This window comes from Agelaius phoeniceus, chromosome 14 (assembly GCF_051311805.1).
Source record: "Agelaius phoeniceus isolate bAgePho1 chromosome 14, bAgePho1.hap1, whole genome shotgun sequence".
Lineage (NCBI taxonomy): Eukaryota > Metazoa > Chordata > Aves > Passeriformes > Icteridae > Agelaius > Agelaius phoeniceus.
In genome coordinates, this window is record NC_135278.1 from 8,407,257 (window position 1) to 8,428,266 (window position 21,010).

Here is a 21,010-nt window from a genome sequence, read left to right on the forward strand (position 1 = left end):
AATTGCTCTTGTACTACAGCTTAAAACCAAGAGGCAAAGAACTTGTTCTGTCTTCAGATGTCTAGTTAATAACACTTGTCATGAAATGGAACGTGGAACTTACAGCCAAACAATATGTGTGACGTGATTGCTGTGAGCCTTCAGATGACTAATTACAAGGCATCTGCACAGAGATCTCCTGCTAGCAGCACAACACAGGAGCAGGCACTGGTCCTGTTCTTCCAGATCCATTTGTCAACGGCAATTTTTCTCCTGGACAAATTTCCATTTTAACAGTGACATTAATACCGAAAGCAGATGAATTGCTAAGGAAAGACAAGAGGGAAGGCTCTGAACATTTGTTTTGATAGGCCAGATCTCTGTTGGTGCCTACCAAATGAGTCTGGTAATTCTGTCTGACCTGAAAAGTATCAAAGCTGCTGGGTTTTTTTCTTTTTTTTCATTTCTTTATAGTGAATGGTGCTAGCCTCTTGCATGCATCTTGCTTGTGTAGGGTGGCAAAATAGGTATATCCTTGGCTATGTCTTTTTTCTCCTTTCTCCTTTTTTCTTCTTTCATCCTACATTGATACCTTTATTCAGACATTAGTGGTGTTTCCTGTGATTTTGCAAAGGGGTAATTAGAAAAATCTTGTTCATGTACTTGCTGCTCTGTAGGGTGTAAGTTGTTCCCTTTGAAAGCCAGACATAGATCACACATATTTCTATCATTAGAAATATAATTGCATTCACAAAAATTGGTGAATGAGAAAATCATATTTGTGGCATCTTCTTCCCCTTAATTCTTTGTTAAAATTTAGAAAAAATAAAGCTAATACCTTAGGCTCATGGTAGTCCAGGTTGAAATTCCTGTTAGTTTCTGTGGCTTAAGCTTATTGTAAAATTACATTATTCTGGTTTTGTGTAGTCATGATGTTTGGTGTTTGGGATTTCTGTGCTTACCAGCTAAAGGGCACAGTTCAGTGTTTTGTGGTCTCTGACAATGCACACTCAGGGGGTGTGTGAGCACAGCCCCTGGTTCCTGCAGCTTTGCACTCACAACAGGAGTGTGAGATTTATTAAAGGGAAAGCACACACCTTGTTCTTTTCTTTCTCTTTTAACACAGTATGGGGTCCCTGATTTACTGAGGGAATAACTGGGAAGATCTTGATGAGTGGTGCAAGTAATGGGGCAGAGATCAGTGCACACTCCCATCCAGTCAGCTGGTGCTGTGTGCTGGGGGGAGATCAAACTCTCCACGTGCAGCAGCAGTGTTTGGGAGGTGATTTACATCTGCACACCTAAGGAGCAACTTCCAGTACCTGTTGTTACTATATTTGTTTTAAAGATGGCAGCTGGGAGACTCCCATCTTTAAGCTGTAGTGTCAGGTAAAAACAATCCACATCATGCATACAAGGTGGCTAATAATCAACATCCTTTCATGGTTAAAGTGACTGCTTACATCCCCCATTCCTCTTCCTACATCCTCCCTTCCAGTTGCCTATTTCTATGAGCATGATGAATAGAAGGAAATCCACCCTGTGAATTTTCCCTATTCATAATCCTTTCTCTACCACCACACCTCATTACAAACAAATCTGCCACCTTTGCAGTCTGCAAGTACCCAACAGACCAAAGTGGACTTTACTCTGGTACTCCTTACCTGAAAAATTGGGGAATTGCAATTTTTAAGCACACTGGTGCATTCCTTTGGTGGCTTGGAATTGCATTGTGACCTATTTCCTTGCACTGTAAAATGACAACCTAATGTCCATCCATGCTCAAATTGCTTGAAATCAGAAGGGTCAAACAGCCCAACATAGTAGGAAGAATCTGATTTTAGCTTATTTTTAATCTTAGTCTGGAGAAAGTGAGTGGTAGTTTTAATTGCTTGAGCCTCCTTGAGTTCTCCTTGTAGCCTGAGATATGACTTTGATAAAATGTAGTTTATGTTTCTTGTAGTCAGGTACTGCTTTGGCTGCTCACTGGTCAGCAGGAGGCAATTTTTCTTGGATTCAGGTGTATAATGTGAGTGTCTTTTACCAAACTGCAGCCAGCATGCACAAACAGAAACCTACAGATGTGCTAAATGCACTTACTGCAGTGCCAGGTCCTGCTGTACTGGAGTGGGATTGTTGCCCAGAAGCATTTGGGGTTTGCTGTTCATGTACAAGCCAGCCTACTACCCAGCACAGAGGGGCTGCAAGTAACTGCTGCTATTTAAAAGGTAATATTTTGTATCAGATCCACTTTCCAGCCTTTAAACACACAGGCACATTCTCACTTCTTTTTCACCAACTGTCCCTAAATATTAGCAGGACAGTAAAATCCGTCTAGAGTGTGGATAAATGAGCAATAGAGAGCACAAAACTTTCCAAACTGTGAATTTAAGGCACAGGAGAAAAAAAAAAGTGAAGTTTTCTTGTTTTCTATGGAAAATTGCCAGTTCCATTTTCTCATTGCATGACTGTTTTTGTCAGAACAGATAGAAACATTTTGGGCTGATGGGCAGATAGGTCTCGCTGAAGCTTGTTGAAGCCACAGAGGCTGAAGTCTTGATCGCTGAATGCTGCAAACAGTTTGCCTCTGGCAAATACATACTTCCAGTTTTGGCAGTGTCTAGTGCTTGGAAGAGACAGAGACTGATAGATTCTCTGGTCAGTTCAGTTAAGCAAACCTTAGACTCAGGTTTTATACTTTGCAGAGGGAACAGTTTGCAATATGCCTTGAGAAGATACTGGGGGGAAAATACTTCTGTTTATCTCAGGCTTCTGCCTTGCTCAGTCCTTCCACCAAAAATTAAACGTGCTCTATCTGTCAAAATAATTCAGATATGCCAGATCTTAGCAGCCTGTCAGTGACCTGGATTCCCAAGGTGTTTTGCTCTGAAAGGCTTTGTGCAAAGCTGCCACCACATTAGCAAATCTCAGGATCTGTGGTGAGACTGATGTCTTCCCCACCTGCCCCATCTCCTTTTACAATAATTTCTTTTCCTCAATGAAACAAACAGAAAAACCAACACATGGAATTTCCCAAGGTTACAAGGGTCTTGAGGCTCTTAGTGAAAGAAGGTTATCTGACTCCCATTCTGGATCTCCCAGGCATGGATCCATGAACATCAGTTTATTAAATCAGGAGAGTCTCTGGCCATGCTCTGGACTCAGGGCAGCTGCTGGGGGAGGGTGTGGATGGCAGCAGCCCTCTGGTCTCAGTGCTCACTCCAAGAGGCTGTGTAGGTGTGGGAATCACTGCTGTAGGTTGGATCTGTCCGTGGCAGGGCGTGGGGTGGGATGGTGCAGATCAATAATCAGCACCCTGCGGTTGTTGTAAATCAAGGCTTGACTCTCTGACAGGCTGCAGGCACAGGAAGAGGCACTGAAATACCTTGCCTAATGTTTTTCCTCTCTCATTTCTGTTGGCCTAAATAGGAATCTCTGGTTAGAGGTGGCTTGTTTCTGGTGGAGGGGTCAGTTGTGAGGCTGGAGAAACAAGGCTCTCCAGTGTAGGATGCAGGTGCTCCTTCCCTGCAGCTGAAGGAAGGCATGAGTTCCAGGAGGAGAATTAGCAGGGGCTGTCAGCAGAGCCATGGGGCAGCCTGGCTCAGGGGAGAGCTGGAGCAGCAGCTGAGGACAGCTGACATCTTACAAGAGAAGAAAGGCTCTGAGTGCTGGCAAAGCAGGGAGCCAGTCCAGAGATGCCCATGTGTGGTTGGTTATTAAAATCCAATGGAACCATCACAGTATTTATTGACTAACAATTTGATCACTCTGCTTCAGTTTTGGCCACTTCCTGCCTTCCTTTGTCCCTTCATTGAGTAGCAGTGAGTTCCTCAGGGCCAGCACCACCTCCTGATGCCCAAGGTCACCCTCACAGCAAGCCCAGCTCGAGGAGGGCACAGCCAAGGACTGGCTTCTCCTGCTGAGGCTGCCTTTCCCTCCTTGCACAAGAGAAGCTGTGGAGTGCTCTGCCCACATGGAGGGAATCAGTTTGGTGCAGGGAGGGAGCGTGTGACAAATTAGCTGTTTGTAACCACAGCTGTGCAGCTTCTGTGGACACAGCAGCGTAAACAGTTATTATTTATTCTGGTTGTGCTGCCATGTCGAGCCAGCAGCGTTGCTCCTGCGTGACTTGGTCCTTCCCAGAAGGACAGCCTGCTGGTTTGGAGAGGACAGGAGTGCTGGGATCACTGCTAAAAGCAAACCTGAGGTAATGGAGAACTCACAATCGGATATGCCCTGAATCGGAGAGCTGCCTTTGTTTCCCAGGTATTCCCAAACAGAAGTTAGCCTGTGCATGCCAGTGCATTTTAATGCATTTTGACAATGTCACAAGAGCCCCTTTGTTGCTTGTCTGCTTCGTCCTTGCTTGCACATGTGAATGAAGCTTTCCCATACTGAGCCATAGGCAGCCTCCAGCCAGCTCAGGAGAGTGTGTGTGTGTGATGCATTTCTAAATTTCCAGTCATTTCTCAGGTATTCAATTTGAAACAGAACTGCCCAATATGCTAATCAGCAGAGAAAGGGGAAGAGCATGCTTTGGTGTTCTTCTCTTTTCTGTTGATTTTGTCAAATTGTGTAAAAAAAAGAAGAGGAGAAAGAGTTGGAAAAAAACCAGGTCCTTCTTGGGGAATCTGGAACCAGATGAAGGAATGTTCTGCAGCAAACAGCTTCTTGAATTAGTGAGGTCAGGACCTCCTGATCCCAAAAGTTGTAGTGCCTTGTTGATGCTCTCCTGCCACCACTGTGGTTGGCGTGTCTGAGCCAGTCATGTCCCAGTAGCATTGAATGTGTTCCTGTCCCCTGCACTGGTCAGGGCTGCCACAGCAGCACGTGCATGGAGAGCAGCCCCTGGGAGCTGGGGCTCCTCACAGCCAGCACCAGCCCAGAGCCTGCTGTGTGGGAGAGACAGCCACTGAGGTGTCAGTGGGGAACACTGAAAACAACCTCTCAGCCAGAGCAAGGACGGATTTCTGTTTATGATGGAAACTTCATACTGAAGTGCCCGGTGACTATGGTCTATTTTTTACATTGGTGATGTGCTTGAAGCAGAAGGATGATGGCACCCAAGTGTCCCTTTTAACCAAAATTATTCTGTGATTTGCTTAGCTGCTTTAAGGAGCGTATCTTTCTCTCTCAAGTTTGGGGCTGTAGTCAAATCTATCTTAAGCAAAAGCAATGTTACTAAATTCTGTGGAGTTATACCTGCCTGCACTGGGAGAAATTGGTCTTCTGGATTTTATGGTACTTATGCAATACTCACCTGGGAAACAGGAATCTTGCTTTTCAAGAGAACATGACACCCAGCTAATTTCACTGCCTCTCCTACAGCAAATCTTCTCAGGAGGGCTAAGCAACAGCATCCTATTTAAAAGTCCTGTCCCAGTTTTGGAATACCTGTGCCATCAGAAAGCTATGGCCTTATTTTATCTGTTTATATCTAGTAACAGTCATAGGGAAATGAAGTTTTGTTTTCCCATCACACTTATTCCCCAGTGCAGCAGTTAAAGAACTGTTTTTCAGAGTGTTTAGAAAGCCCACATTTTTCCCTGGTAACTCAGAGCATAGGAATGTCCTATGGCAAAGGAAGAGCTGGCAAGGACATGCATGCCAGCATGTCAGCTGGCCAAGGGTGGGAGATCCCCCACCACTTCCTGCCTGAAGGTTCCCAGGGTGCAACTTGGGAGCACACTCTGTTTGTTTTGGATGTGTGAAGCCCCTGTAAATACCCTCCATACACGTCTGAGTTTTAAATATATGTAGGTAGTCTCTACCAACATGTTGCAGCCTACACAGGGCAACATCTGTTGAAACATGCAGCTCTGGCTTAATTTTAGCAGAGAAAATGAAGGAAAACTATTTCATCCATCATTAGACTAACATTTGGGAGAAGATTTAGGCCTGGTTCCATTTCCTAAAGCTAAGCAAATTTTGGCCTCATCAGCAAATGTCTGCTGTGCAGCAGTGTCTGGCTGTGACACTGGGACAGGCTCTCACAGAGCAGCAAGCCTGGCCCAGCACAGACACTGCTGCCCAGAGAGGCTCTCAGGTAACCAGACAATGTGCACTGGAAGCAGCTCTCCTCACTTCTCCCACCTGTGGTTTTTGAGCACAGTCCATGTTGAAGCAATGTGACTGGAGAGCACCAGAGACAAGCACTAATAACTCTGTAGGGGACAACTCTTGGGGAGCAAAGGGAAAACACCCAAAGGTCTCTTTGCCACTGTGCCAAAGCTGCTGTGTCTGGTGATGGAGGGTAGATGAACACCACCTAAAAGCTGTTCAGCAGCTCCCTGTAGTCTGCAGACCTGCCATGATGGTCATGTACAACCAGCTCGTATCCCCTCACTCCCTTCCAAATGTCTCTGTAAACTGGATACCAGCATGGCAACGTCTGATACTAATCCCAAACTGCATCTACACCCTCAGCAACCGTGGGCACAAATCTGCCACTGTCCCTCTGGCCACCACTTTAGAAATAAGTGATGAGAGGTGTGAGAGCAGCTGGGTGAGCCATGTTCCAGGTCAGAGCCATACACGTTTGTGGGGCTGCCTGGAGATGGGCTGAAGGTAGGGGGGACATCAGCTGTCTGCACAGTGCAGAGGAGCTGCACTTGGTGTGTCCCCCCTGTGCTGGCAGTGCTGTGACACTGTTGTCTGAGAGCACCAAAGTGCTGCAGTTGTGCAGTGACTGAGGCATGACTGCAATGTGTTTAAAAATTAGTGTAAAATTTAGAAGTTGGCCATATGCAGCATAGCCCTGGAGTGGAGCTGGTTATGCTGGGATTGGCAGGGGGACTTTTCTGTTGATATGAGCTTTTATTAGATGGGATTTTTTTTTATAGCACTACATGATGGGAATTATTTGGACTTGTAACCCAGAGCTGGGAGATGCTTTACTGGGAGCTGGCTTAGAGGAACCAGGGTTCTTTCACTTTCCATTGCTGATCAGATACTTCTCTATATACTGCTTCCCTCTATTGATAAACAAGGTCACAATGCTTATTTTCCTTAACTTGAAGCAGCAATGTTAAGGTCTGAATAATCCTGTGACATACAGGTCATGCTTGTTAAAATTGAAAGCCATAGATGATTTTATGTGGAAGAGATTGCCATATGCTGAAATAGTATGTGAAGCATTGTTGCTTCAAGAACAAGAAAGTTTCACTTTCTTTATATGTAGAAGGCAGGTTTCTTTTCCCTAAGATTTGTGAATTTACAGCTCCATCATTTCTTGTAGGTCAAGATATTTATATAATTGTATTTTGAAAACATGTCCATTTTTATGAATGAGTGGCAATCCTTCAAAAGAATGAAGCTCACAATGCCTTAGACATAGAAGAATAAACAAAAATTAAGAAGTTTAGCTGTTACTTACTCTTTCTGGAATTTAAAACATCTGTGATAGGAAGTTTGAAAGTCTGTTTAGATAGATAGCTGAGAATTTGGTTTGTTTTGGTTTGTTTAGAAAGTATGCTAGTTATTTCAGATGTTTGGCCTATAAAGAATGTCAAACAATTTAATTGTCTCAGGTCTGAATTTAATTCGAGTCACTGGCAGAAGGTCACTAAATTCAGTCCAGGGTTTCATTCAGATTTGCCATTTAGACCTAAAAAATGTTACCATAAAAATGTTGGCATGTTTGTTATGCAGGGAGTATAATGTCTTAATTGAAATGCAACCAGAAACTATTTTAAAAACTTCTATTACAGTTCACATGACAGACAGTATTTTGTAGCTTTAACATCTGTTTTAAAGCCAACTCATGAGATTTAGCCTTTGTCTGACTATAACTCTTTTGATTTCGGTGAAGTTGCACACATTTAAATCCTGATTGAATTTGTCTCACATGATTGGCTTTTTAATTGCATTATTTAATTTTTTTTAATCTCCAACCCAGTGTTGTAGTGTGGAGCTTCAGCACATGTCAGAATATGGTCAATAATGGATCCTTTCTTCTTCTTTTTATATTTTCACAGTTACAGGGGTCCATTAAAAGAAAACTGGAAGATGATAGCTCTCCTGCCTCCAGTGGTGTGCCTGATGTCGCTTTCCCAAATGACAGTAAAAGACTTTGTCTTGATGATGTAAACCTTGCCATGGGCCAAGGGGCCAACCCCAGCATGGCGTGTCCAGAAATGCAAAGTTCTCCATTCCCCACGGGTCACAGCACTTCTTCCCTGGGAGTCACAGGGCACCCAGCGCTCCTGGAAAACAATCACATAAATGGGGGTGGCATTGGCTCCCCGTTCTCAGTGCCAGCCAACACAGAAATCAATCAGAAGGGGTCGATAGGAGGGCAAACCAACAACATTGTCCATTACGACGAGAAAGGAAACAGCTTACAGTCTGTGGACCAGGAGCTGCAAGATCTATTGGAAGAGCTGACCAAAATGCCTGATCCTTCTCCCAATGACCTGGATCTGGAGAAGATTTTGTGCAGCAAGGCTGAAGATCCACTTGGTCTGAGTCATTCCCAACCAAACATAAGTACCACTCCAAAGTCTTCCCCGCAGACTTCCCACTTGGAGAACCATGTTGCTAACAAAGATTTTTCTCCAGGCTGCAATCCAGCCAGTGGAGGATCCCCTCAGATGAGACCATCATCTGCTGGAGCTAACTTCCAGGTTCCTCCCTCAAACAAACCTGCTGCATCACCCATCTCTACAGCAGCTCAGAACAAAAACCAGCCACCACCGATGCTCCCAGTGCCCTTGCCCAACATGCCTGGCTCCAACTGGCATGCTCAGCAGCTAAAGCAGCTGGCAGCCAGCAAGCAGGTGTCTGGTACCAAGCAACAAGTACAGGCTCCCAGCTGGCCAACTATGTCTCCTCCTGGTCTCTCTCCGCCTTACAGGGCAGGATCATCCCCACACCATCAACCTTTTAGTCCTCAAAATGTTATGGTGTCTGGCATGCCTGCTAATAATTTACCAGGAAACAACATTCAGAGTCCTCAAAACACTCTGCTTTCAAGCATGACTTCCAGCAGCACCCCATCCAATGGCCCCTCTCCCCCCTATGGCTCTGAGAAGCTCTCCAGTCCAGCTCTGAGCCAGCAGCCCTTCAGCCCTCAGAGCTCCATGCTGCCTGCTCTGACAGCAGCCAGCTTGCCAGCCAGCAGCATTAAAAGCCCACAGAACAACCTGGTTGCCAGCATGGCCTCCACAAATACTGGACCTTCTCCACCGTACAGGCCAGAGAAGCTGTCGAGCCCTGCTCTGCATCAGCAGCCCTTCAGTCCTCAAGGTACATTAATCTCTAACATCACTCCCACCAGCAATCCCACAAATATGCAGAACTCGCTTTTTAAATCAATGACTACAAACCAGACCAAAAATATGAACATAATTATGCAACAGCCATCCAGTAGCTTACAGCCAGGTCTGGTGAATGAGAGCCCTGTTAGCCAAGACCAGTTTTCTTTCACCAACACCAAACCACTGTCTCACTTTGCCTCAGAGTCAGCTACTCAGAAAATGTCCCCTCTGACGGCAGGACAAGGACAGCAGTCCCTCATTCACTATCTCCAGCAGCAGCAGCAGCAGCAGCAGCAGCAGTCCCCAGCCACGCAGCAGCCCCAGCAGAACAGCAGCAGCCAGTTCCTCCAGCAGCAGTTCCGGCAGCTGATGCAGCCACATCGGATGCAGAGGCAGATGCAGGCTGCCACACTGCCATCTCAAAGCAGACAGGTGAGAACCTCTCTTCTGTCTTACATGGCTCATGTGAAAATAACAAATTATTTATTTTCTTAATTTGCTTTTCCATTTGTGTTTCAAATGCGACGTCACTAAATTTCTGAGGTGTGCACAGTGCATACATGAACAAGGCAATAACAACCTCTGGTGTTATCATAGGAAATTTATTTATTTCTTCAACTAAAAGTGTATCATAATTCCACCATGCATTGCCTGTTTTAGCCTAGTGGAGAACTTTGTGCTATTCTAAAGTAATTTTTTTACTTGTATAGGTGATAGTCTCTTTTAGCTTATATTATAATCTCCTTGCATGTTTCATGTTATCCTTTCAGAGGGAATATCTTCTTTTTATCTTAGTGCCCTTCAACAAATTCATCTCTGTGTTATGCTTCTGAGGCTAGAAAAGATCAGGTGGGGTGAGAAGTGAAGTTAAAATGTGTCCTTCATGGACAGCAGGTCAAACAGTACAGCTCCTGAATAGCAAAGAGGCAGACTTGAAATACCTGTTACTAGCATTTGCCAGAAGCCATTCCCTGCTTTGGATGAGGGCCATTCCCCACCCATGGTGATCTGTGATACCAATCGAGCTGGTAAATGCAAAAATGCAGCTGGCAAAAGTGAGGCACAGCCCTGGTTTCTGCCCAGTGACCTCCTCCTCCCTGAGACTCAGTGAGAGGTGTGGATGTGCTACCACCCCAGATCAGAGATGTGCTGTGAACAGGGTCCTGGGAGCAGGGAAGGGCTCGGGGACCGGGTCTGAGAGCAGCCTGGCTGTGAGGAATAAATGTCTTTTTGTTTGGAAGAATAGTTGGAAACACCGAACCTCATCACCAAACCAAGGCTTTGTTAGGCTGAGCCAACACTTTGTGAGCAGACTCCTCCAAGCTGCTTAGCTGTGCACACAGTCACTCCATCAGCAGCTTGGGAAGGACTGCAACACTTCTGTCCCAGTAAAGCAGAGACTGATCACTGAAATTCTACTGGGATCTGCTTGAGAGCTGAAGTGTGACATGCACTCCAGAGCCAGGTCTTCTTTGCCCTTCCTCCCTGCAAAGTGACTGGTTCTTAAGGAGGGAGATTTCATCAATCTTGGTGTAATGCTGGTGTAACTAAATATCAAAATGTCCTGTGACAGCAATGAGAAATAGGAGATAGTTACTAAATATCAGCTTCTGAGGGGTGCATTGGCACTGTGCCTCTTCAGGGTCACCTCCTCTTTTGCAAGTTGTGCTCCCTCCGTTCTCGCTTCCTGCAGCGGCTGGAGCAGGCAGCAGGGCAGGACTGGTGCCTCACTGGATTTGTGTAGAACAGGTAGCAGGGGGCACATCTCGTGCTCTTCAGAGGGTTACTAGTGGAAGGCCTCTTATTCCACAAAGACCCGGAGCAGTTTGTTGCTCCAGGCACATGAGGACCCTGCTTGTGTTCAGTGGGACCCAGGTCAAACAGAGAGTGGAGTCTTGCTGGCTGGGGATCCTGGCCTGTGCATACGATTGAAAGGGAGCCAAGTGCAGAAGTTCCATGAATTACTGCCCACCACATGTTTTACTCTGGAGGAAGGTGTGGGTGAAGAATACATTCATGGTGTTTTCCTGCATCTTGCATGAGTGCTAGCAAGTTGTTAACCACAGTGACATGATCACTTTTGATCATACATCCATAACCTTTGAGGTTTTTTTTTTGGCTTCACCACTTAGTGTGTGAAGTAGGAATGGCCTTGTTGGATTCCTGAGGTTTCTATGCCCCAGTTTTCCCTGCTTTGCATTTTAGTCTTATACCTCTGAACCCCTTGCATCACTGATTAGATAATTTTAAAAAATTCCTGAAGTCAGTCTGTCTAATTGGCCGAAATATTCCTTCTTCGAGTAACTTTCCTGGTGCTCTGCCTGTGCTGCATTTTCAGCTGATTCTCACTGTCAGAGAGAGAGTTATTATAATCTTGCTGCTATCAGTAGAGATCAAGGACAGTTAAGACAATGATTACAGGTGATGAGCATTTTACATTTTCAGACTAGTTAGGTAAGCTTATGGTGCCTCCCTCATTTTACAGGGCAGACTTAGACCAATAATTACACACCAGATGACAGTGCTCCAGTTTTACAGTCTGTTGAGCTGCTGAAGAAAGGTGGTGGATATTCAGGAGTGGAGCATTTTGTAAGGTTTTGATAACTTTACTGCAAATCTCATAAAAGAAAATGGATCCTGAGTGCTGAATAAAAAGAAAGATTACATAGGAAAATTATTCTATGTAGGAATTCTTGAGTCTGAGATATTTACTATATTTCATGGAATCTGGCATGGAGATCTATTTGTCTGCAGTAGATTTCTTATTTACATTGAGAGATGGTACTGAATTGTGGACCCCACCTGCTCTGTACCAATTTTACTCCATTAGAGTGAAGTACCCCCAGTGACTGTGGTTTTGATTTCCAGCAGTGTATCCAGAGCTGAATTTGAGCTTTGCAGAATTTCAGTGCAGTTCCCTCCTGAGGCAGGTGATGAATAGGACTTTTCAAGCAATGAGCAGTTGTTTCATTAAAAGGCACAATGTTAAAGACTCAGAAGATGGGGGAGACAACTGCATCTCAAAAATTAGTAAATTTCTGATGGAAAATTGCCCTTTTATAGCCTCATTCACAGAAATTTGCTCAGAGAAAAATAACAGCATTCCCTGAAATGTTGCTTAGTGCTTAAAAGTCATCCCCTTACTCTGTGTGTGTGTTTGCAAATGTGACTAAAATTTCTAAAAAGAAGGCATAGTTCTCTCTTCTTTGGAGCAAGAGGTGCAGCTTTGTACAGAAGAAGAATGTGGATGGTGGCCAGTTGGAGGGAGAACAATAAACCATGAAATTTGATCCTTGTAGCAGGCACAGCAACACGGGGAACAGAGCAGCAGCCGCAGAGCCAGAGTGAGCGTTTTGCTGTTGTTTCACTGGGTATTAAAGCAAACACTCCACATTCCAAAAGCAGGGTTACTGCTGGTGCCTCACAGCTCTACCATTTTCGTAGTTAGTGATGTATCTTTGAAGTGCAATCGGTGTGTCCCAGACCCTGTCTTGCCCGCACTCTGCTCCATCTGATAGGGCTAATCTCCCCCATCTGAAGCACTGTGTCTTTATTGTTGGCCACGGACGGCTATTGATTGAGGCGCTGACAGTTTGCATTGTGTGGCACTGCAGAGCCTGGTGGGGCTAACGCTGCTCTCTGGCCATGGGCAGCTTTTCATTTTATTCCTGTAGGGCTGATGCTGGTGAGTGACATTATACTCAAAGGTCTGGACTCTTAAATCCAAATATAAAGATGGTAGTAAATGCCGGAGTCAGAGGTTGTCTCCAGAAGTATCACTGGCTGTTTTCAGGGGTAAAGCTTCACTACTTGACTCTGTCTGCTGTTTCTGGGTGCACAAAAAGCTGTATTTGCCCAGGCAGGTTGACTAGTTGGGCATCTCCCTGATTTTCATGTCTAAATAGAGTTTGTACTTGCAGATTTCCTGTTCTGGAATGTCCAATACCCTGGGCCCAATTCTGCCTTCAGCAATGATGATACAACACCTCAGTTCAGAGAAGCTGCTCTGTCAGTCCCTGCAGTGCCAGAGCAGAGCCAGGGCTCGGTGCAGGGGAAGGAGGGATCCCCTCCTCCTGAGGGCAGAAAAGCAGCCGGTGATATTCCCAGTTTGAGTCAGGAGGGAATACAATAAACCCTTTGGGTGGCTATCTCTTTTCCAAGCCCAAGCTGATGTGAGTTAAAACTCTCAAGGAGGAGGGCAGGATTGCTGACTGACTGCTCGGTGTGTGAAACGCTGAGAACCAAAACACAGCTGAAAAGTTGTTTTGTTGGGGGCTGTAGGTGATAAACAGCCATTGTCTGGGAGGGACATGCTGTGTCTCTGGGCTCCACTTGCACCGTAGGAACCAAATGTGCTATTCTTAGAGCTCTCTGCATTCCTGCTGACATCCAGGGACTTGTACACTGGATTGTCAGTGAAGGGTATATTTGTTTCATCTCCATTGCCAAAAATACTGATAGAGAAAAAATGACAAGGGAAGAGACAGAGAGAAAACTAATATTATTTGCAGTAAAAGTGGCTGTACTTTTACTACATGTGGACTGCATATGGGATAGTGAAGAACATGCTGAGGACTAAAATATCCTTTGAAAAGCAAAGTATTTCTTTGACTGTGGTAAAAGCAGCAATACATTATCTGAGTAGGAAGAATAAACCATAGGTTGCAGAGAAACACCAAAACTTCTGAGCTAGATTAAATATACTTTTTTTTTAAAGTTAAAAAATCTTTCAGAGCGTAAGTTTTCTAAATATAGAAACAAAACTGAAGAAGAAATGTGCTGTTATGAAAAGCAAACTGACCCAGAGGTTAGATGTCAAAGGTTAAATAACTATAATGGAATACGAAATACAGCTTTTATTAATATGAAGAAATGGTAATACCATGGCCTGATTTCTATGGGTGCCATATATTATGGGAGATTATTTCTGCCTGTGAAAAGTCAGTGCACTGTGATTGTTAGGTGAGACTGTTCTGACTCAGCAGCACTTCATAAGCTCTGATGCAGGTTGATGAAGAGTTTGGGAAAGCAGAGAACACAACCTGCATCATCTGAGTACACAGAGTCCTCCTGCAAGTACAGGGGAAAATAATATTTTATTTGGGATTTCTAAGATGTCACAAGGCATCCTCCTAATGCATAAAACAATTACAGTATCATGCTTTATTAATAAAATCAAAAGTACTGGCCAGATTTCATCTGCAGCTTCAATCCCCTACCCTTTTTCTTCAGGGTCAAACTTATTTTTAAAGCCACTTTGAATGAAGTTCTGCTGGTCTCTTCTCTTCTCTTCTCTTCTCTTCTCTTCTCTTCTCTTCTCTTCTCTTCTCTTCTCTTCTCTTCTCTTCTCTCTTCTCTTCTCTTCTCTTCTCTTCTCTTCTCTTCTCTTCTCTTCTTTTTAAAATCTACCTTTTTTTTCTTTTACCAATGCTGTGAAGAGAAAACCAGATTTGATTTCAAAGACCAGTGCCAGCACAATACCAAAGCAAAGCCTTTGAGAGATGGAGGGCTTTTGAAGGCAAAGCAACAAGCCCTTCAGCTAATTAAGTGCCTTTGAATAGGGGAATAAAGGAAGCTGGTGATGAATCTGGATTACAGAGAGCAATAAGGCTGAGCCTGGAGTTTGACATCTCCACAGATGTTAAAACATCTTCCTGAATGGTCATTTCTGAATTTATATTTATCTGTGCATTTGCCAGTGAGTTGATACATTTTTCAAACTTGGAGATTCTCTGTTCTCTTCTCAAGAGAGTCTGAGAGGAGCTTGACTGAAGCTATCAACTACCTTCTTCTCCCTTCCCTCCCCTGTAAATAAATAATGTCTGTTAAGTCTTGCAAAGTAAGAAGTGAACTTGTGCAACAGAAGTTCACTTCATGGGGTGTTTGGCCTCACCGTGTCAACAGTAATACAACATTTTCAGAAGTGCAGTAATTAAGACAAAAAAACCTTAATTCACATCTGATCTTCTGAGCCCATTGCTCTTTCTCAGTGGTTTTTTTTTAATTGCATGTGTTGTCTTCTTGTGTTCCATTTTGGGTATTTTAAAGCATTCCCCTGTTGTAGTGGAGCCCTTTACGCCATGTCTTAACCTTCCCACTTCTTTAGCTTGTATTTTCAGATGTTTGCAGGCACTGATGTTTCCAACTGCTCTGCCTAATGCACTCCATAATTCCTTCCAGTTTAGTCTCTGTTGTGCTGATAGCACTCTTGGACACCACACAGCACATCATTAGGGCAAGCAATCTGCAGAGAAGAAGCTTGTAAATAGACCAAATCCTTCTAAACACCGTGTGGGGAGCATCCTCCCACTCTCACCATCACCCACCTTTTGGATCTGAAATTAATGTGGACACTACACCAAAGCTGCTCCATCCAGACAGGTCTTTCCCTTGGTTATGACATGTTTAATAAAATGGAAAATGTTCAGCCAGCAATTGAGCATGTAGGACACGGACAACTCTGTGGGAATCTCACACTGGACAAATTAAAATCCAATTGGAAAGAAAAAAGAGGCTCAGGAGGTACTGTAAACACCAGAGAGGGGTGCTGGAGGGTTTGAGGAAGTCGTCTCTTCCTTATGTGCAGGACAATGAAGCGATGAGGAAGGGTTGTCCAGGGTGGAGAAAGAGGAAGCAGTGCTCATGTGCTGTGAACACATACAGGGAAATGTGACTTACCCCAGAGAAATCTGGGGCAAGGTGCTGCATTTCAGCCTGACAGGCTGCTTGCAATGTTCAGGTGCTTGGGATGGGGCTGTGTGTCCAGGCTGTGTGTCCATGCTGTGTGTCCAGGCTGTGTCCATGTTGTGTGTCCAGGCTGTGCCAGGCTGTGTGTCCATGCTGTGTGTCCATGTGTGTGTCCAGGCTGTGTGTCCATGCTGTGTCCAGTGTCCAGGCTGTGTGTCCAGGCTGTGTGTCCATGCTGTGTGTCACAGGGCTGTGTGTCCATGCTGTGTCCAGTGTCCAGGCTGTGTGTCCATGCTGTGTGTCCATGCTGTGTGTCCATGCTGTGTCCAGTGTCCAGGCTGTGTGTCACAGGGCTGTGTGTCCATGCTGTGTGTCCAGGCTGTGTGTCCATGCTGCGTCCAGTGTCCAGGCTGTGTGTCACAGGGCTGTGTGTCCAGGCTGTGTGTCACAGGGCTGTGTGTCCAAGCTGTGTCCCTGCTCCAGGCCAGGCACAGCCACAGAGCCGTGGGTGAGCAGAGGACAGGGAGCCACGGCACAGGGATTCTGTGTGAGCCCTGAAAACCCCTCACTTCTGTGGTTTTCAGCTCTAAGCAACAGACAATTGCTTTCCTCTGCCCTGCAGTGCGGGATGGGAGACAACCTCACCTCCCAAAGGTGTAGAGAAGGTGGTACTATCATGAAGAATGTCTGACTCATCAGTTGTACCCAAACCCCTCTGAGCCTGCCAGCCAGGGTGGACAGTTCCTCTCAGGTTTTCCAGACAGCTTGGTAGCGGTTCACAAGTGTTCTGGGATAAACATCAGCTGAATTAGGCCCCATCTGCAGATTTTCTCCTTTTTTTCTCCTCCCACATACCCATTATACTTTCTTTATTATCACAGATTGGAAAAAAAAATCCATATGCAGAAATCTTTAATTAAAAGCAGTTGAGCAAAAGGTTTTGAGCATACGTATTTTCTCAACTGTGCTCTTTGATACAACAAAGTTTTAAACATCCTGGGAATCTAGGGAAGGGCTTGACAAACTTCTCACTGCTTGGCTTCAGGATGAATGCCATAACTTCCTTCTGTGTATCATTCTTAACTACTTGTAGAGTGGTTAGTGATGGGTAAGGTGCATCCTCACTCACAAGTCAGCACACCCATAATTCTTACATTGCAAAGGTGTGTTCATGGCCCAGCGTGCTGAGGAATAGCAATGAGGAAATGCTTTCCATGACCCTGTTGTACACCCAGCTCATTTCAACTGTGCTGTAAATCCCCATTAATATCAGAACATCTTCATTCCATTTTCCCTATGTTTTTGGAAGGTAGAATTGTACGTTGTCTGTATTTTCTGTCTCTCTCTTACTCAATGACAGTTTGGGGAGCTTGTGTTGAACTAAAAGCAGTCTGGCTTTTGGAAAATGTGCTCACTTCCCTAAAACCATGCCCTACTTATTTCCTCAAATTTGATGCCTAAATTAATAAATAATTTTAATACTTTCTGCAGTGGTACTGTTAGAGCATGGTATCTACCCTTGATTTTTGGGGTGCTTTCTACCAAGAATTGTCATCGTTTAAAATTATATCAGTATTTCACAAGGCAAAAATATGTGCAGAAGCAAACAGAATGAAGGCAAACAAGTGTGTAGGAGAGTCCCTGGATGCTGTTAATGCCGTGCCTGGCTCCAGCAGGGCGGGCTGACAGAGCAGCCCCTTTGCCTTCCCATTCTGCTCCTCTGTCTTCCTGCCTGGCTGCATGAGCCCTGCACACCAGCTCAAAGTACAAACATGTTTTGATTCAGATGCTATACCTAGAAATAACTTTCCTGGTAAAATGAACTTGGTGGGGGTTTTTAATTTTTTTTTTCCTTGGGCATTTTGGAGAAATTTCAGTGTGTGGGTGGGGGGAAACAAAGCCGTGTCTGTAAACAGGAACTGATATTGTCTGTGGGACTGAATGGGGAGAGAAACTGAACTGGCCTCGGTGATTCTCTCATACATCTGTGAGTCTGGAAACACTGGGATGATTCACAGTTTGCTGATTAATACAGGAGCAAGCAAAATGGTGTGAATTAACGGCCATTACAGAGCTGCACTGGATGGCAAATATCCCCCCAGAACAAATGATGTTTCATGAAGATTGCTTAGAGGAAGAGGTAATGGGTCTTAAATACGAATTAGAAGCAGTCCCATCAAAGCTGTTAACATTAAGGTTTGAAAGCCAAACACTATTATGAGCTGTTTTCAAAAACTGTACATTTAGGAAGCCTATCAGTCTGCCCTGTTGGCTGTGTAATATTTCTGTCTCGAGCACTTGGGATATTTCAGGCAGCCAGCACTAATAATTGATAGAAATTCACAATCAGAATGCAGCAGCTCTTCTTAGGGCTTTGAAGGCTAATCACTCTATTACATGTTTTAAAGTTAAATTTTTTATAGCACATATAAAGGCAAATATCATCATTATCAGTACATAATTCTGAAAAGCACTACCATTAACAAGAAGTAATCCTGTATTACAATTTAACCCTTGGAATATAGGAGTGTTAAAGGATGAAAGTAGTAAATGCATTACTTCAGTATGAATAATATTCTCTGCATAACCAGCAAAATTATTTAACATTTGTCATTGAATTAATGAAAACGCAATTCCTTGGATCAGTGTCAGGCAGATGCAGATGTGAATGCAGGTTATGCACAAGCTGTGCTGAGCTATTTTTCCCCACTACAGAATTGATGAGAGACCCACAAGGTGGGTAAGCCCTTTAATGTAGCCAAAATAGTGTGATATCCTGGCCTAAGACATTACATTAACAGCTTGATCTTGTAAAGATTCAAACACACACACACCTAAATTTACGCAGTGGGAGGTCATTCCAGGATGACTGCAGGATTATTTCTGAGAGCAGACTGAATCATGTATGTATCTAGGCTTTGTATGCTCAAGAAAGACCAAAGGTGGAGCAGAAGGATGCAGCAAGGGGCCCAGCAGTCGTTGGCAATGCTATATTAGTGCTGCAGCAAAAAAAGACAGGGAGTTGGAAGCTTTGATGCACTTGTTCCTGCCTCAGCTCAAGTTTACATTTGAATTATTTTTGGCTTTTCTGGTGTTGTTGTTGTTGTTGGCACTGTCTTTTTTTTTTTTTTCCTTTTAGGGGTTAGTACCAGCATTTTACAAATTTCCCAAGCTTCAAATAAATTAGTGTTTTAATCAGTCCAGGGGTTATTTGAAGTCCTGTTGTGTTTGTTTTTTAAAGTCATCAACTGCAGAAGGAAAATTTGCCCCTTGTAGGAAGAGAAGCTGTCCCATCCTCTCAGGCATAGCAATAAAAAAGCAAATGGGGAAAAAAATCTTAACAAAACACTTTTCCCCTCTCTTTTGTGATTAGCAGACTTCTAATGTTAATGTGTTTCTTCCCTTTCCAGCAAGATGAGGACATACTACCCTGGAATATCAGTACTATGTATCCCTGTCATAAACAAATCAATTTCTCTTAGTGCTTAATTACTCAGGGCTTTTGGAAGCTTCTCTTTGCATAATAAATATGTTTAATATTTCCTTTACTCTGTGGCATTAGGAATAAACAGTTTCAGCGCTGGGTTGAAGGGTAGTTTACAGGACACTCGTGCTCGGGCAGTCTGTTTTCTCTCCCGGTTGCTCTGCAGGCTGTGTTTAAGCAATGAATGAGCGATCATATCAGCATTATTTTTTGTTTCGTACAGCCCCCTTTTTCTCCTCCTCTGCCGCTCAGTCAGCACTCTTTCTGCAGTGGCATTTTCGTTTTCTGCACGGAATTGTGTTTCTCAGCATAGCTGCATGATGAGTGTGAGCTGCTTTTTTCTCCTTTCCCTCCCCTCCCCAGAGATGCCCTGTGACTTCCTCTATTAGTCCATTAATCGCCGTAGCTCAAAATTCAGTCTGATCAAAGGAGCAGAACGAGGTTGAAAAGTGCAGATTCTAGCAATTGACTTGACTGTTTAGATTCCCTGCTGAGCTCATTTAGAGCTGGAATTAGGCTGTTCCCGCTGTATCTTTCGTCCTTGGCTCGGCGCTAGCGCTGCGCTGCCTCGCCCAGCCCGGAGCATCCCTCCCTGGGCCAGCGAGCTCGGCTTGCCTTGGTGAAAATGTCTGTGCTCACATTGCTTCCCTTACCTGACTGCAGGAAAAGTGCAGAACCACTTCACTGAAGGAGTAAATCTTGATGGTTCTGGTTTTAGTTTAAACATCAAATTTCCGTCTCTTGAAGATCTTTGCTAAGGTTGTGATGAATGGTACGAGTGGGAAAGCAAGAATTAAAACAAAATGTAAACGGGAAATTTGTAAACAACGTGAAGTTTCTTGTAAAAGTTTTCTTTACACGGTAATGAGTCACTTCAGGAATATAGTTGGTGTTAATGCCTATTTATACATGCATTTAGAAACTGGTGCTATTTTCTCTCATTAATAGTCTTGTTTTTCTTGTTTGCTTAGGGCAAAAACGCAGACTGCCCATACCTGTGGTGTTTGCTGCAGATTAACATCTGCTTTTGCAATTCTTACACATCTCAAATTCCTGCTGATGTAACTGGGAGTACAAGCTCTCCAGGAACAGTGTCGGACTCTTGATGTCATTATTTGTGATTCTGCAGTTACCCAAAGTGTGCTAATATCTCTCAAATAGAGGTAGAGTCATTTGACATGTAAGTTCTTATCTCATTAAGGTGAATTATTGTTACTGAAATGTGAATGGTGTTCTATTATCAGAGAATATTATGTATATAATGGTTTAGGAGCACCTAAGGTCAGCAAGAACAGAGAAATGTTGATAACATCACCACAGATTGTCTGATTGTTCTGAAATGTGAGTAAATCTTTAACTGAAAAAGGTAGACATATCAGTGTTTTCTCATAGTTTAGGACTTGGACTAAAATCCCCAACATTTATTTATGTTGCATTTTACTTTTTTTTAAAGGAAATTAAAACTTACTACTTAATAAGAACTTTTTCATAAGAAAAAATGTTGGCATTGAGGGGGGGGATATATACTGATCTGTTTTCTGCCCAGTCCACAGTCTGAGCTTTTTCCTAGATAGGTGGCATATATCTATATGTCTATGAATTA

At 44.0% G+C, this 21,010-nt stretch overlaps 1 protein-coding gene across 4 annotated transcripts in view; it reads left to right on the forward strand.

The window, feature by feature from the left end:
• Nucleotides 1-21,010, forward strand: part of MAMLD1 (mastermind like domain containing 1) — a 244,035-nt gene that overhangs the window by 202,197 nt on the left and 20,828 nt on the right. For all 4 annotated transcript variants that reach the window (XM_077186220.1, XM_077186219.1, XM_077186221.1 and 1 more), the window contains one exon: nt 7,956-9,668. In XM_077186220.1, the coding sequence (XP_077042335.1) occupies nt 8,076-9,668 (1,593 nt within the window). In that variant the 5' untranslated portion in view covers nt 7,956-8,075. The remainder of the gene's footprint in view (nt 1-7,955; nt 9,669-21,010) is intronic.